This window comes from Eschrichtius robustus, chromosome 9 (genome assembly GCF_028021215.1).
Source record: "Eschrichtius robustus isolate mEscRob2 chromosome 9, mEscRob2.pri, whole genome shotgun sequence".
Lineage (NCBI taxonomy): Eukaryota > Metazoa > Chordata > Mammalia > Artiodactyla > Eschrichtiidae > Eschrichtius > Eschrichtius robustus.
This window is the reverse complement of record NC_090832.1, coordinates 63214401-63231257: the sequence shown is the minus strand read 5'-3', so window position 1 is coordinate 63231257 and position 16857 is coordinate 63214401. Positions and strand designations below refer to the sequence as shown.

General features: G+C 34.6%; 1 protein-coding gene across 1 annotated transcript in view; it reads left to right on the top strand.

The window, feature by feature from the left end:
* MANEA (mannosidase endo-alpha) overlaps positions 1–16857 on the top strand; it is a 68770-nt gene that overhangs the window by 7201 nt on the left and 44712 nt on the right. The window contains exon 2 of the mRNA XM_068551488.1: positions 4023–4604. Coding sequence (XP_068407589.1) covers positions 4061–4604 — 544 coding nt within the window. The 5' untranslated portion in view covers positions 4023–4060. The remainder of the gene's footprint in view (positions 1–4022; positions 4605–16857) is intronic.

The following is a 16857-nucleotide window of genomic DNA, read 5'->3' as shown; positions in this document are numbered from 1 at the left end:
TAAAATTCTGATGTGTGTAACGTATTCCATAATGAGAGATGAGAGAGCAATAATTGAGCAAAAGTGGTATTTGAAGAGATAATGTTCAAGAGTTTTACAAAACTAAGGAAAGATACCAACCCAGAGATTGAAGAGGCACTTTGAACCTCAAGCAAGATAAAAGTTAAGAGAACCGTACTCCTATATATTCCATAGGAAAACAGCTGAAACCCAAAGATGAAGAGAAAAAATATTAAAAGTAACCAGAGAGGGGCTTCCCTGGTGGCGCAGTGGTTGAGAGTCTGCCTGCTAATGCAGGGGACAAGAGTTCGAGCCCTGGTCTGGGAAGATCCCACATGCCGCGGAGCGACTAGGCCCATGAGCCACAACTACTGAGCCTGCGCGTCTGGAGCCTGTGCTCCGCAACAAGAGAGGCCGCGATAGTGAGAGGCCCGCGCACCGCTATGAAGAGTGGCCCCCGCTTGCCACAACTAGAGAAAGCCCTCGCACAGAAGCGAAGACCCAACACAGCCAAAAATAAAATAAATAAATTTAAAAAAAAAAAAAAAAACAAATGTTTAAAAAAAAAAAAAAAGTAACCAGAGAAAAAGAAAATACATTATCCTTAAAGGAATAAAGAGAAAAAATAATAGTTGGATTTTCATCGTAGACAATCAAAGACAGAAGATAAGGGCGGTGCTGAAAGAAAATAATTATGAATATAGAAGTGTATACATAAAAAGTCCAAGTGAAGGCAAAATAAAGATACTTTCAAACAAACTAATATGAAAAGAGTATCAACAGACCAACACCAAAGACCCTATTAAAGGGAATTATTTCTTCATCCTAAGGGAGATTATTTTAAATGGAAGTATGGAGATGGAGCAAGTGAAGAACAAAGGAAAGGGTAAATATAATGAACATTGACTGTACAGAACAATAGAATATCTGGAGGGGTATAAGGTATGTGTAAAAAAATAAAATATACCAAAATAGGAGCCAAAAGTTGGGGCAGGGATAAAGGAAACAAAATCTTCTAAGAGTGCTTTCATTGTTTAAGAAACAGTAAAGTTCTAATTCATACTGGATTTTGACAAGTGAGGGTACATGCTTGTAATCACTAAGATAACTAAATTAAGAGCAAAGAGATTGTATGATTAACAAGGAAATAGGGAAGAATGAAACAATTAAAAAGAAGATAAGAGAGAAAATAGGGCTGGTAAGAAGGAATCCAAAAGGAAAGCAAGTAGAAGGGTAAGGGTAGATTTAAGGATAAAAGTAGGAAGCAGATTTAAAGCTATAGTATCGATATTTGTAGAATTGTAAATGTGCTGAATACTATAATTATTGGACAGAGACTATCAGATTAGATTAAAACCAACAATAACAATAAAGCAATGTCATATTTCAAAAAAAAAAACTAGTCGTTTAAGGTGATGATGAGGTGATAAAAATGATATACTGTGCCAACATGAACCCAATAAAATAAGTTATAGCTATATTAATATTAGAGTGGAATTTAAGTCGAAACCCATCAGTAGAGAAGGGAAGGAACATTTCATTATAAAACAATATTTAATACTTCAGGAAAATATAACTCCTAAATTTGTCTCCACATAATAACATCAGTGACAATTATATAATGTAGGCAGTTATAGACATGGCATAATGATGGTGGGGGATTTTCAACACAAGTAGAAGAAAGATGAGTGAGAATATGAAAAATATAACCCACATGCTTAGTGTATTTGGTTTGGTAGACATATGTAGAACTCAGTAAACACTAGCTGCAGAATATATATTCCTTTCTGGTGCATATGGGATACTTAACAAAATTGTTCATAGGTTGAGCCTTAAAGCAAGTCTCAACATATTTCAAAGGATTGAAATCACACCGGGAATGTTTTCAGTTGACTCACACTAGAAATCAATAACAAAAAGATAAATTTATTTATTTATAAATTTTAAAAATAAATCTAAGTAGCTGAAACTCATTTTCAGGACAAAGCCTCATATTGAAGAGTAACTTCTGGAAATAACTTTCAAATTGAGCAGGTTAGGAACAAAATAAAAGTGAGGGAAGTAACAAATTCCAGGTAAATGTGGGAATGGAGAAAACCCCAACTGATCTCGGAAAAAAATTCAAGGCCATATTAAAACTTCATAAAAACAACAGAAGAATGATTGCTAGAGTTGTGAAGCTAGAAAAATTATCATGATTGAACATTCATTTCAAACATTAAGGAAAAATTATTTCATGTAATATTTAGCAACAGAAAAAAGAATTTCAGTCAAATTCCATACAAAGTCACTATGGGCAAAAAAGTTAAACTTGTAAATACTTGAAGCATGCCAGAGAACCATGTTCATAAATATATAACAACTGTAACCTAATATTTAAATAGAAGTAAACAAAGTATGTGAGAGATGAATGAACAAGTAAATTACAATTATGAAACCTCAGAAATGAGAGAATATTAAAATAATTAAAATTGACAAAATTCATATTCCGAACTGAAGACTAGAAGACAAACATAACAGATAATGCCATATGAGAAATAGAGGATAACAAGACACTTAAAAATCAAAATTAAATGAAGAAAGAGGTGAAAAAGAGAAGGTGCAGTTGTAAAAATTCAGCAAAGATTCAATCAAAGTAATAGCACTTCTTGAAGAAGGAAAGCAAAGCAGTGAAACAATGCTAAAGTTAAAATTGGAAATATTTGCTGACATAAAACAGTAGATGTTACTAAGTTAATTTCTTAATAGGAAGATAAAGGATTTCTTATGTGATTGATTCTGTTTTCTCTACAAAGTATAAGACATGGCTATCTGAAGAGAGTAAAGGAAATTGGTGATGTAGTAGCACGTTTGATGAAAAATGAGAAGGAATGAAATAATTCTTTTGAGGTTAGAAAAGTGAAAGTACTGGGGTATAGTAATAGGCTTGTTAAGCCATCTTGAATGTCCGAAATTTATGGTCATAAATTCAGAGTGAAAAGTCAACATGGTGTGTGTTTTTCTCCAATATCATTATGTAATTCTGGATCAAGGTCAAGCCAGGCATCATTTATTTGAGGTTCTACCAGATAAGTATTAAGGAAGGAGAGAAGTAAAGGAAGTTAAGGGTACAGTTGTCCTTTGGTATCCGTGAGGGGGCTGGGATTGGTTCCAGGACCCACGTGGATACCAAAATCTGTGGATGCTCAAATTCCTTATGTAAAGTGGCATAGTACAGTTTGCCCTCTGTGGGTTCCTCATCCGTGGATTCAAACAACCTGTGGATATGGAGGGCCTACTGTTTTGCAAGTGAGGAATTTCAGTGCTGGACTATGGGCTATAAACTGCTTCACTAGAGACAAAACATGAAGAAAAAAAGTCATAGTGAAAAAGTGGTAGAGTCAGTGGATTAGACATCTCAAAAAGGTAAAGGAATTGACTGAGTGGGAGTACTAAAGTAGAGAGGCTCAAAGCATGGAAGGTTATGTGTAGAAAATGGAAAAAAATGAAATAACAATTTTGATTGAAAATGACGAGATCAAGGTTATGAGTATGACACCTGAGTTGGTGAAATGCGGTGGAAGAACAGGTCATTAGAAGTGAGGTAGTCAAAGAATAAGTTTTTGAAATTCCATTTAATGACTAGGTTTTTAATATACTCATAAATATTTTGTTTTTAAATATGAACTTTTCATTTTATATTTATATTTAGAAAATTTTAGTCTCTCTATATGGAATGTTTCCTTTCTATAGTCAGTATGTGTAAAATCTGTCCAAATGATGAAGAATGTATTCATTTTCTTAAATTCTTAAAATCTTTGTCTGACAAAAATGTAACTGTGATATTTCCAAATACATACTGCTGTGCAGTCTAGCCTTGTGTAGATTCTTTTGTAGATATTAATATTTGATTATATAGTTAATGCCATAATGCACTTTAAAATTTTGCAGTGTAACACTTTATGGTTTTAGTTTTCCTTTTGAATATATTGGAAAATATTGTTAATACCACTTATTAATTACCGGTTTTCAATAAATTACAGCTAAACATTTACCATTTTGGAATTTAAAGTATGACATCATGGCAAAGTTTCGAAGAAGGACTTGCATCACTTTGTCACTTTTTATTCTATTTATTTTCTCTCTGATGATGGGTTTAAAAATGCTGAGACCACATAAAGCTGCTTTTGGAGATCCTTTTGGACTTGACCTTCTTCCAGAAATTCGGCAACAAACTCCTCATTTGGTAAAAACTTTTGATTCCCAAAAGAGTGACAAAATCGACAGTGAAACAAACGTCAAGAATTTAAAAAGTGTTGAAATCACTGTGAAACCTTCCAAAGCCTCTGAACCTTACCTGGAAGAACTGCCACCTCGGAATTATTATTTACATATATTTTATTACAGCTGGTATGGAAATCCACAATTTGATGGTAAATACGTACATTGGAACCATCCAATCCTCTCGCATTGGGACCTTAGAATAGCCAAGAAATATCCACAAGGGAAACACAACCCCCCAGATGACATTGGCTCCAGCTTTTACCCTGAATTGGGAAGTTACAGCTCTCGGGATCCTTCTGTCATTGAAACTCACATGAAACAAATGTACTCAGCTTCAATTGGTAATTATTTTATGTGTGTGTTTAGATATGTGTGTGTATGTATGTGAGTGTGTATGTATATGTGAGTTTGTGTGTATAAATAATTTTTTGTAGAACATTAATTACTAATTAGTCTTCACATTGTTGTTAATTATAATTTTAAGCTTACACACCGTAAATTAAACTGTTGTTAAGCATCTTTTAGCATGTTAACACTAACATTTCTGGATATAATATTTTTATTCATTTCTAATTTAGTACTCCTTCTGAATTTTATTAAATTATGATTGACATAAGCTGCAATGAATTCTCTCACTTTGATGTACATCTGTTTAAATATCACCCCAACCGTGAAGTGAAATATTCTATAGCTTCCCTTATTCAGCCCTCCCTACATTCCAGGAAACTATGTATCTTATTTTTATCACTGTAGAGTAGTAGTTGTAAATGCTCTATTATTATATAAAAATAGAATCATCCAACACTTATGTGTGTGTTGGGGGGGGGGGGTGGGGGGGAGTCTTTTGCTCAGTATGCTGTTTTGAAATTTACCCATGTTGTTAACTCTATCAGTAGTTTAGTCATTATTATTGCTTAATAGTATTCCATTGTATGATTATAGCAATTTGTTTCTGCATTCGTCTTGATGCACATTTGTGATTTTTCATACTTTAGGCATGTAGCATAGAATTTGGGCTTTTTGTGTTTGTTTGTTTTTTAAACTAGTCTGACAAACTTATATTTTAACTCCTGTTTATTTCATTTATATTTAATGTAATACTGATATGGGTGATTTTAAATGTTTCATTTTGCTATTTGTTTTCTTTTTCTCTCTGTTCTATTCCTTTTCCTCCTTTTTTCTGCCTTGTATTGAAAATGTTTATTCCATCTTATATTCTCTTCTGGCTTATTAGCTATATTCCTTCATTTTATTTATTTTATGATTGCTCTGATGTTTACAACATGCCTCTTTAACTTAATTGTTGAGAAGTCACAAATTATTCTTATTGTTGTCCCCACTTCCTCTCAACTTTCTCTTCCCTCTAACTTCTGGCACTCCAATTACACATATTTACATAGAGTCATGTTGTCCCACAAGTAAATAATATGAAAAAAATGTGTAATTGGGTGTCTAAAAATTCTTCAATTTATTAATATACCCTTTATAAAACTCTCCCTGTTTTGGTTCCCTCTGTCTTGTTAGTGTCTCTAGCACTAGGGCCACAAGAAGAAATTGGGTATTCTCACATTTTTCTGACTCTTCAGAAGGTGCCAACTCACTGTTGAGCTGATACGGGTATAGAAACATGCAAGACTTTTTCGTGAACAAAACAATATAGAGTTCTGTGAATCTATGTCAACTATGTGCAAGATGACTTGTTGTTCCTTTGTGGAGTAATTGGTTACTTTTCAACTATTTTTTTGAAAATCTAACATTCTAGTATATATTTATAGCTCTAGTTTCTATGTTGTATGACAAAATATGACACAAAATAGGATTGGTAAATTGAGAGAGCATTGACTGCTGTGTGTGTATGTATCTGCCTCTATTTACAATTTACTTTTGGAGGGAGAATCTTTCAAAAGACTTCTTTCCTATTTTCTACAAAGTATTTGTATCACATTCAAGTCATTTTTGTTATTTCAAGATTGATTTGTTTATGGCTATAAAAGTATACAAAGAGGGTTTTTTAAAATCTCAGATGTATAACTTACATATGTATATATACTCATAACACATATAACTATATATATAAATATATAAATGACATACTGCATATTTTATAATTTTAGTTGTGATTAGGAAGTTTCAGTTCATATTTAGATTTATGCCTAACATTTATAAAGATCTTCCCCATATATTATTTACTACTATATAATTTTTTGAACATGAAATGTTTCAGAACATTGTCAACAGTACAATTTTAATTTTAAGTGTTGGCAGTCACACTATTGATGCAAATATTTTATTTCTTTGGTTGATTTTCTACTGGGGAACACCTAACACTTGTGAGTAATAAAAGTGACATTACAGTCCATCTGTAAATAAATTATTTCCTTATCCGTTAAACATTGAAGTATACTCATTGAGAAATAACTGACATATAATGTTATATAGGTTTAAGATGTGTAAGATATTGAATTTATATATTTATATTTCAGTATGATTGCCATTATAGCATTAGCTAAAACCTCTATCACATCCCCTAATTATTATTTCTTTAGTGATGGGAATAATTAACACATAGGCTCTTAGCAGGTTTCATGTTTATGATTCAGTTTTGTTGTCTATAATCATTGTACTGGGTATTATATCTCCAGGTCTTAATTTATATACTAGTTGCAAGTGTGTACCTTAAACAGTATATCTCCCATTTCCCCACTCCTGATCCCCTAGTAACCACCCTTCCATTCTGTTTCCTTGTGTTCAATATTTTTTTTATATTCCACATATAAGAGATAATTTGTAATATTTGTCTTTCTGTGTCTGACTTATCTCACTTAGCATAAATCCTCACTATCCATCATGTTGTTGCAAATGGTAGGATTTCCTTTTTGCTTGTGGCTGAGTAGTAGTCCATTTCCATATATATTTTATATATATACATATATATTTCATATATATAATGGAATATATATATACACACACACCACATTTATTCATTGGTGGACACTTAGGTTGTTTTTGTACGTTGGTTATTGTGAATAATGCTGCATTAAACTTGGTAGTGCACGTATCACTTTGATAACCTGTTTTCATTTCCTTTGGATATATGCCCAGAAGTCAGATTGCTACATCATGTGGTAGTTCTGTTTGTAATTTTTTGAGGAACTCCTATACTCTTCTCCGTAGTGGCTAAACTGTTTATAGTCCCAACAGCTGTGCACAGGAGTTCCCTTTTTTCCCCATATCTTCACCAACACTTGTCACTCTTTTTTTCTTGGTGATAGATCTCACTGTGGTTTTGATCTGATCTTTATGATTTCTTTCCTTCTGCTAACTTTGGGGTTTTTTTGTTCTTCTTTCTCTAATTGCTTTAGGTGTAAGGTTAGGTTGTTTATTTGAGATGTTTCTTGTTTCTTGAGGTAGGATTGTATTGCTATAAACTTCCCTGTTAGAACTGCTTTTACTGCATCCCATAGGTTTTGGGTCATTGTGGTTTCATTGTCATTTGTTTCTAGGTATTTTTTGATGTTCTCTTTGATTTCTTCAGTGATCTCTTGGTTATTAAGTAGTGTATTGTTTAGCCTCCATGTGTTTGTATTTTTTCCTATAATTGATATCTAGTCTCATAGTGTTGTGGTCAGAAAAGAAACTTGATACAATTTCAATTTTCTTACATTTACCAAGGCTTGATTTGTGACCCAAGATATGATCTATCCTGGAGAATGTCCCAAGAGCACTTGAGAAGAAAGTGTATTCTGTTGTTTTTGGATGGAATGTCCTATAAATATCAATTAAGTCCACTTGTTTAATGTATCATTTACAGTTTGTGTTTCCTTATTTATTTTCATTTTGGATGATCTGACCATCGGTGAAAGTGGGGTGTTAAAAGTTCCCTACTATTATTGTGTTACTGTCGATTTCCCCTTTTATGGCTGTTAGTATTTGCCTTATGTATTAAGGTGCTTCTATGTTGGGTTTATAAATATTTACAATTGTTATATCTTCTTCTTGGATTGATCCCTTGATTATTATGTAGTGTCCTTCTTTGTCTCTTGTAATAGTCTTTATTTCAAAGTTTATTTTGTCTGATATGGGAATTGCTACTCCAGCTTTCTTTTGATTTCCATTTGCATGGAATATCTTTTTCCATCCCCTCACTTTCAGTCTCTATGTGTCCCTAGGTCTGAAGTGGGTCTCTTGTAGACAGCATATATGCCAGTCTTGTTTTTGTATCCATTCAGCCAGTCTGTGTCTTTTGGTTGGAGCAATTAATCCATTTACATTTAAGATAATTATCAATATGTATGTTCCTATTACCATTTTCTTAATTATTTTGGGTTTGTTACTGTAGGTCTTTTCCTTCTCTTGTGTTTCCTGCCTAGAGAAGTTCCTTTAGCATCTGTTGTAAAGCTGGTTTGGTGGTGCTGAATTCTCTTAGCTTTTGCTTGTCTGTAAAGGTTTTCATTTCTCCGTTGAATCTGAATGAGATCCTTGCTGGGTATAGTAATCTTGGTTGTAGGTTTTTTCCTTTCATCACTTTAAATATGTCCTGCCTCTCCCTTCTGGCTTGCAGAGTTCCTGCTGAAAGATCAGCTGTTAACCTTATGGGGATTTCCTTGTATATTATTTGTTGTTTTTCCCTTGCTGCTTTTAATATTTTTTCTTTGTATTTAATTTTTGATAGTTTGATTAATATGTGTCTTGGCATGTTTCTCCTTGGATTTATCCTGTATGGGACTCTCTGTGCTTCCTGGACTTGATTGACTATCTCCTTTTCCATATTAGGGAAGTTTTCAACTATAATCTCTTCAAATATTTTCTCAGTCCCTTTCTTTTTCTTTTCTTCTTCTGGGACCCCTATAATTCGAATGTTGGTACGTTTAATGTTGTCCCAGAGATCTCTAAGACTGCCTTCAATTCTTGTCATTCTTTTTTTCTTTTTTCTGCTCTGCAGTAGTTATTTCCACTATTTTATCTTCCAGGTCACTTATCCATTCTTCTGTCTTAGTTATTCTGCTATTGATTCCTTCTAGAGAATTTTTAATTTCATTTATTGTGTTGTTCATCATTGTTTGTTTGCTCTTTAGTTCTTTTAGGTCCTTGTTAAACGATTCTTGTATTTTCTCCATTCTATTTCCAAGGTTTTGGATCATCTTTACTATCATTATTCTGAATTCCTTTTCAGGTAGACTGCCTATTTCCTCTTCATTTGTTAGGTCTGGTGGGTTTTTACCTTGCACCTTCATCTGCTGCGTGTTTCTCTGTCTTCTCATTTTGCTTCACTTACAGTGTTTGGGGTCTCCTTTTCACAGGCTGCAGGTTCGTAGTTCCTGTTGTTTTTGGTGTCTGCCCCAGTGGCTAAGGCTGGTTCAGTGGGTTGTGTAGGCTTCCTGGTGCAGGGGACTAGTGCCTGTGTTCTGGTGGATGAGGCTGGATTTTGTCTTTCTGGTGGCAGGACCGTGTCCAGTGGTGTGTTTTGGGGTGTCTGTGACCTTATTATGATTTTAGTCAGCCTGTCTGCTAATGGGTGTGGTTGTGTTCCTGTCTTGCTAGTTGTTTGGCATAGGGTGTCCAGCACTGTAGCTTGCTGGTTGTTGAGTGGAGCTGGGTTTTATGTTGAGATGGAGATCTCTGGGAGAGCTTTTGCCTTTCGATTTTACGTGGAGCTGGGAGGTCTCCGGTGGACCAATGTCCTGAACTCGGCTCTCCCACCTCAGAGGCACAGGCCTGACACCCGGCTGGAGCACCATGATCCTGTCAGCCACAAGGCTGCTAGTGTTGGCGGGTCTCCTGCAGAGGCGGGGGGTGGCTGTGGCTCACCGTGGGGACAAGGGCACTGGCAGCAGAAGTTCTGGGAAGTACTCCTTGGCGTGAGCCCTCCCAGCGTCTCCTCACTGTGGTTTTGATTTGTATTTTCCAGGTGATTTGTAATTTTTTCATGTACCTGTTGGCCATTTGCATGTCTTCCCTGGAAAAATGCCTCTTCGGTTCCTCTGCCCTTTTTAAAATTGGATTATTTGCTTGTTTGTTTGGTTTTTGTTACTGAGTTATATGAATTTTTTGTAAATGATGGATATTAATTCCCTATTCATTACATGGTTTGCAAATAATTTCTCCCATTCTGTAGGTGCCTTTTAATTGTGCTATTGTTGCTTTTGCTGTGTAGAAGCTTTTAAGATTGATATAGTTGCACTTGTTGATTTTTTCTTTTGTTATTTGTGCTTTCAGTGTCATATGCAAAATATCAGTGCCAAGACCAATATCAAAGATCTTCCATCCTATGTTTACTTCAGGGCGTTTTATATCAGGTCTTATGTTTACTCTTTGATCCCTTTCAAGGTGATTTTTGTGAGTAGTGTAGGATAGGCCCAACTTTCTTTTCTGTGTATGGTTATCTAGTTTTCCCAGCATCACTTGTTGAAGAGACTGTCCTTTCCCCATAGGCTGTACTTGGTTCTCTTGTCATGTATTGATTTCTCAAGGTGTAAAGTTAGATTGTTTCTTTGCAATTTTTCCCATTTCTTAACATCTGCATTTATTACTATAAACTTTCCTCTCATCTGCTTTTGCAGCATCCTATAGGTTTACATATGTGTTTTTATTTTCATTTGTTTTAAGATAATCTTTGATTCCCATTTTGATTTCTTCGTTCACCCATTGGTTGTTCACGAGTTTGTTGTTTAGTTTCCATATCTTTGTAGATTTTCCAGCTATTTTGATTGTTATAAGTATAGCTGTCCCAGCTTCCTTTTGGTTTCCACTTGCATGGAATATCTTTTCATCCTTTCACTTTGAGTTTATGTGCATCCTTAAAGTTTTCTTGTTGGCACCATACAGTTGGGTCTTGTTTTTCATCCATCCAGCCACTTATGTGCCTTTTGATTGGTGAATTCAATCCATTTATATTTAGAGTAATTATTAATATGTGAGGACTTATTAATGCCACTTTATTAATTGTATTTTGGTTTTGTATTTCCATTATTTTCCTCTTTCTGCCTGCATTTGTATATTGGTTATTTTCCATGGTGGTATGCTCTTTTTCCCCCTTTTTTGTCTTTTGTGGATCTCCTCCAGATTTTTGTTTTATTGTTACCAAGGGGGTTATGTGTAAAACGTCTTACACATAAAAAAGTCCAATTCAGGCTGAAAGCAACTTATTTTTACTCCCTAATGTGTCTACCATTTTGCTCCTCCCTTTATATTATTGATGTCACAATTTACCTCTTTTTTGTTGTATATTTATTAACAACTTATAGCATCTATAGTTACTTTTCCTTCTCTTTCATTTAGCCTTTACACTATTGTTGAATAGTTAACACACCATCCTACTACAGAGTTATAGTTTTCGAAGTCTGACTGTGTATTTCTCAATTTGGCCAGTGTATTGTGTAATTTTGTATGTTTTCATTTGGCTGATTAGCCTGTTTTCATTTCAGCTTGAAGAACTCCTTTAAGCATTTCTTGCAAGGCAGATGTAGTCGTGGTGAACTCCCTTAGATTTTGTTTGTCTGGGAAAGCCTTTACTTTACTTCTCCTTCATATATGAAGGATAATTTTGCTAGATAAAGAAAGCATTCTTGGCTGACCATTTTTATCTTTCAGCCCTTCAAATATGTCATTCTGTTGTCCCCTGGCCTGAAGAGTTTCTGCAAAGAAATCTGCTGATAGCCTAATGGCAGTCCATTGTAGATTTAATTCGTTTTTTATTTTTTCCCTGCCTGCCTTTAAAGTCTCAGAGAATGTCTTTTTGCATTGAGATAATAGAATTGTCTATTAGCTTTGTAGACTTGTATATCCAAGTATTTCCTCAGATTTTGGAAGTTCTCAGCTATTATTTCTTTAAATTAACTCCCTGTCCTCCCCCTTCTCTGTCTGGAACCCTGATTATTCTGATATTTGCCTTTTTGATGGATATTCATAGATCACGTTGGCTTTCTTTGCTCTTTTTTAATCTAAATTCCCTCTTCCGTCATTTCAAAATTCCTGTCCTCCAAGTTACATTGTTTTTTTCTTCCATATAGTCAGGCCTGCTGCAGGTTTTCTCTATTGCGTAATACTTCAGGTCATTCATTGAATTTTCAGTTTCAGAATTTTGTTTGGTTCTTTATAATAATTTTAATAGTTTCCTTTTCTTTAATCAAGAAAAGGAAATAAAGAAATCATTTTATTCCTGATTTCATTGAATTGTCTTTCTGAGTTTTCTTGTAACTTGTTGAGTTCCTTCAGAACAGCTAATTTGAATTCTTTATTAGTTAGATCATATATTCTGCACCTTGTAGCTTGGTTGCTGGAAAATACTGTTTTCTTTTTGTGATGCTGTATTTCCTTGGTTTTATTTATAGTTCTTGTGGATATGGGTTGATGCTGTCACATTTGAAGTAGTAGATACCTCCTTAACTCTGCTCATGCCCTCTGCATATGACATATTATCTTTATAGTGTTGATATTTGAGTTTTTTCCCCTGTGAAGCTATATCTGCTCCAGTATACTTCTTATCCCCTGTGGGCAGACTTTTAAGCTTTTATGTCTACTTGGCTTTTAACATTTCACCAGGTTGGCTGTTGGAAACCTCTTTTGTTTCTCAGAATGTGGCCACTATAGCTCAGATTTGTGGTTTCTCACTTACTGTGAGAAACCACTGACTGTGGTGGCTTGTTTTCTTAGTGGGCTCCCTGTTTACCAGCACACATTTCCGGAGGTTCACTCTGGAGTGAGCACAAGGAGCCAGCAGCACAGTGGGAGGAGGTGTGGGTGATAGCACTGAGGTGTATTGAGAGTGCCCACATACCTAGTTGAGCAGTCTCAATGGGTGATGTTCCAACAGGCTCATGGCTGGAGTGCTACCCCTTTAATGCTATTCGAAATTCTTTTCTTCTCTTTGCCATCATCCTCCCTTCCCTCAGTTGTGAAGCTCCCACTTTAGTACTCCAGGTGCTGGTGAAGAGAAGTGGGTTTCTCCAGCCATATCCTGCCCAGCCTGTTACCCCCTGCTTTCTTTTTCCCACGAAGGAGAGGTTACCTCCACTGGATAAATCAGCCTTGTTCAGTGTTTCCTTGGGGGAGGAGCAGCACCAGTAAAGTGTCTCATAATTCCTTCTGTTTGACCAAATTCAAGTCCTTTTGTGAAGGCTGGACTTATGCAAGTTTTCTTTCATGCATGAGTGCCTGCCAGGGTTAGCACGTACTCAGTTTTTGCCTGATAGCAGCCAGTGGGGGTCTAGGCAGATTTGCTGGCCCTGCTGGTTTGGCAGCCCTTAGAGAGGTTTGTCTGTTTCTTACTTGCTACACTGTTGGGGGAGACTCCTCACAGGTCCCTTGGAGTGAGGTGCTAGGTCCCAAAATACCCACAGAGGTGATTCATTTATGGAAGGATATCTAATTAAAAAGGGGGATATAAAGGAGGACCGTCTTATGCCACCATGTTGCTGATGTCACTTCCTATTATACTTATCATTATTAGGCAAAGAATAATTTAACTATAAAAATAGTGAACACAGAACACTGTTTTGGTCCATGGAACTATCATGCTGACCCTGGCATTTTTTTAATTGAAGAAGACAGTCAATGAAGGCTATTTGAATTGCTATATGGTTGAATGTGCTTTGACTTCTTTAACCTTCATATTTTTCCTTTGATATAAATGGCCTCATTTTTATTTTTATTGAATTGCTCTGTGAGGTAATGATACTTTTGTATCTCACAGTACAAGCTGGGTAATTATTTGCTTTACCATTAAAGTGTCATGTGTATAAATATTAGCAGTTTAACCTTTTTTTTCCTGGAAAAGAATGACGAAATTAAAATGAAGTATTAATGTTATATTTAAATTCCAACCATTCTATTATAATAACGTGTCAGATAGCAGATAGAAGCCACTGATAGATATGCATCCTTTTCAAGTCTTTAAAGTATCACAGATGAGTACCTTTTTTTTTAAATAAAATTTTCAAGAAACATAGTGGGGTATTCAGAATAATGGCCCCAAAGATGTACACATTCTAATGGCCAGAATCTCTGAATATATTGTCTTACAAGGCAGAAGGAATTAAGGATGCAGATGCATAATTAAGGTTGCTAATCAGTTCACCGTGAGGTGGGACTAATCTAATCATTGGAGTCCCTAAAAGTAGAAGAGGGAAAAGAGAGAGTCAGAGATAAGTGATCTTAAAAGGACTCAGCTTGCTCTGCCTGCTTTTGAAATGGGGTTAGAAAAGTCATGAGCCAAACAATGTGGTGTCTTCCACAAGCTCAGAACAGCAAGGAAACAGCTTCTTCCTTGGAGCCTCTAAAAAGGAATGTAGTTCAGTGCAACCCCTTGATATTAGCCTAGTGAGACCCATGTCAAATTCTGACCTATAAAACTGTAAGATAATACATTTTCATTGTGTTAAGCCATGAAATTTGTGTTCATTCGTTGTGGGTAGTAATAGAAAACTAATACACTTAGCAAAACATAATTCATTCTATGTCTTTAAAATTATCTTCCCTTTCCTTCAGTTTAGCACTAAATACTTACTGCGTTTCTACCGTGTCCCAACCTTATGTTAGATTCTAGGGACAAGAAGAAGAAGAAGTCGCATATCTTGGACTTCCCTTTGTTTTCTTCACTGGTACTTCAAAAGCACTAGATGGAAACTAATATTAGAATATTTTCTGAAGGTGGAAATTATAGTTGTTACAAGGCCACAATTATCTCTGTATCTCCTGCCTTTAAAATTTGTACATAAAAGTAGGAGAAATAGAACTTACAGTAAGATGAATTAGATTTTTGACGTTTAAATTAACATCTAACACAATGTCATAAATTTTCCTTTTAGAGTAATTGTATTAAGTTTAAAATGCATATTTATAAATGCAGATTGGTGATAGTTTCATATTGCTATAGATAGCTGAGTTTAGTTCTACTGATTGCTTTATCTCTTGGGAGTGTGCTGGGTTTTTCTTGTTTTTACGTATGCCTTGTAATTTTTTCTTGAAAGCTTGTTGTCTTTTGTAGGTCCATAGAGACTGTAGCATGTAGCTTTCATCTCTGGAAAATGGACATGCCTCTCTTTCTGCTAAGAACGTAATATGGGCATTTCTCACTTCATTTGTTAAGAAGACTGTACTATCGCCATTGACATGTTCTTCTACTTTTATCAAAAATCCAATGACTATGTATATTTGTTTGGGTTTATTTCAGGACTCTATTCTGATCTGTTGATTTAATATGTCTATCCTTTCATCAGTACCACCCTGTCTTGATTGCTTTAGCTTCCTGAAGTCAGGTAGTATGATTCCTCTTTGTTCTCTTTCAAAATTGCATTGGCTATTTAATTCCTTTGCCTATTCATATCAACTAGTCCGTATCTTTAAAATATCCTGGTGGAATTTAGAGTGGGATTGCCTTGAATATATAGATCAATTTGAGGAAAGTTGACATTTTAAAAATAATAAGTTACCACTATTGAACAATAACAAGTTAAATATCCCATTCCATAAACGTGATGTATCTTTCCGTTTATACAGGACTTTAAATTTTTTTTTAACTTTCTTTAGATTTTTTATAATTTTCAGCGTACAGATTCTGTACATATATTTTTACATTTATTTTAAGTATATTTTTGGGGGGTGTTATTATAAATGATACTGTTTCTTAAATTTTTATTTTTTTGCCCATCAAAAGTGTATAGAAATACTATATATTTATATCTATATCTTGTATCTTGTGATTTTGATAAACTCAGCTTATTAACTCTAGGAGCATTTTTGTGGATTCTTTGTGTTTATAGACAATTGAATGCAAATAAAGACATGTTTGTATCTTCCTTTCTAATCTGTACACCTTTGTTTCTTTTTCTTGCCTTATTGCACTGGTTTGGACTTCCGATGTTATGTAGATATAAGTGGTAAGAGAAGAGGATATACTTGACTTGATTTTGATCTTAGGGGAAAAGAAGTCTTTCTTCATTAAGTATTATATGAGTTCTAGGGTTTTTTTAATGTCATTTATCAAGTCAAAAAAGTTCACTTCTATTACTAGTGCTGAGAGTTTTACCATGCTGAGTTTTATCAAATGCTTTCTTTCTGTACCCATTGATAAGATCTTAAAATTTTTTTTTTCAAATTCTTTTTATTCTGGTAAAATACACATAACATACAATTTACCATTTTAACCATATTTAAGTGTACAGTTCAGTGATATTAAATACATACATAACACTGTAAACCATCACCCCCATCCATCTTCATAACTCATGTTCATAACTGAAACTTTACCTATTAAATGATAACTCCCTATTCCCCTCACCCCACCTTTGGCAACAATCATTATACTTTCTGTCTCTATTATTTTGTATCTAAGCACCTCATATAAGTAGAATCATACAGTATTTATCTTTCTGTGACTGTTTTATTTCACTTAGCATCATATGGGTTCATCCATGTTGTAGCATATTGCAGAATTTCATTCTTTTTAAAGATTGAATAATATTCCATTGTATGTAGATACCACATTTTGCTTATATATTCATCTGTTGATGGACACTTGAGTTGCTCCCACATTTTAGGCATGTGAATAATGCTACTATGAACATGTGTACAAATATAAATATCTCTTCAATAACC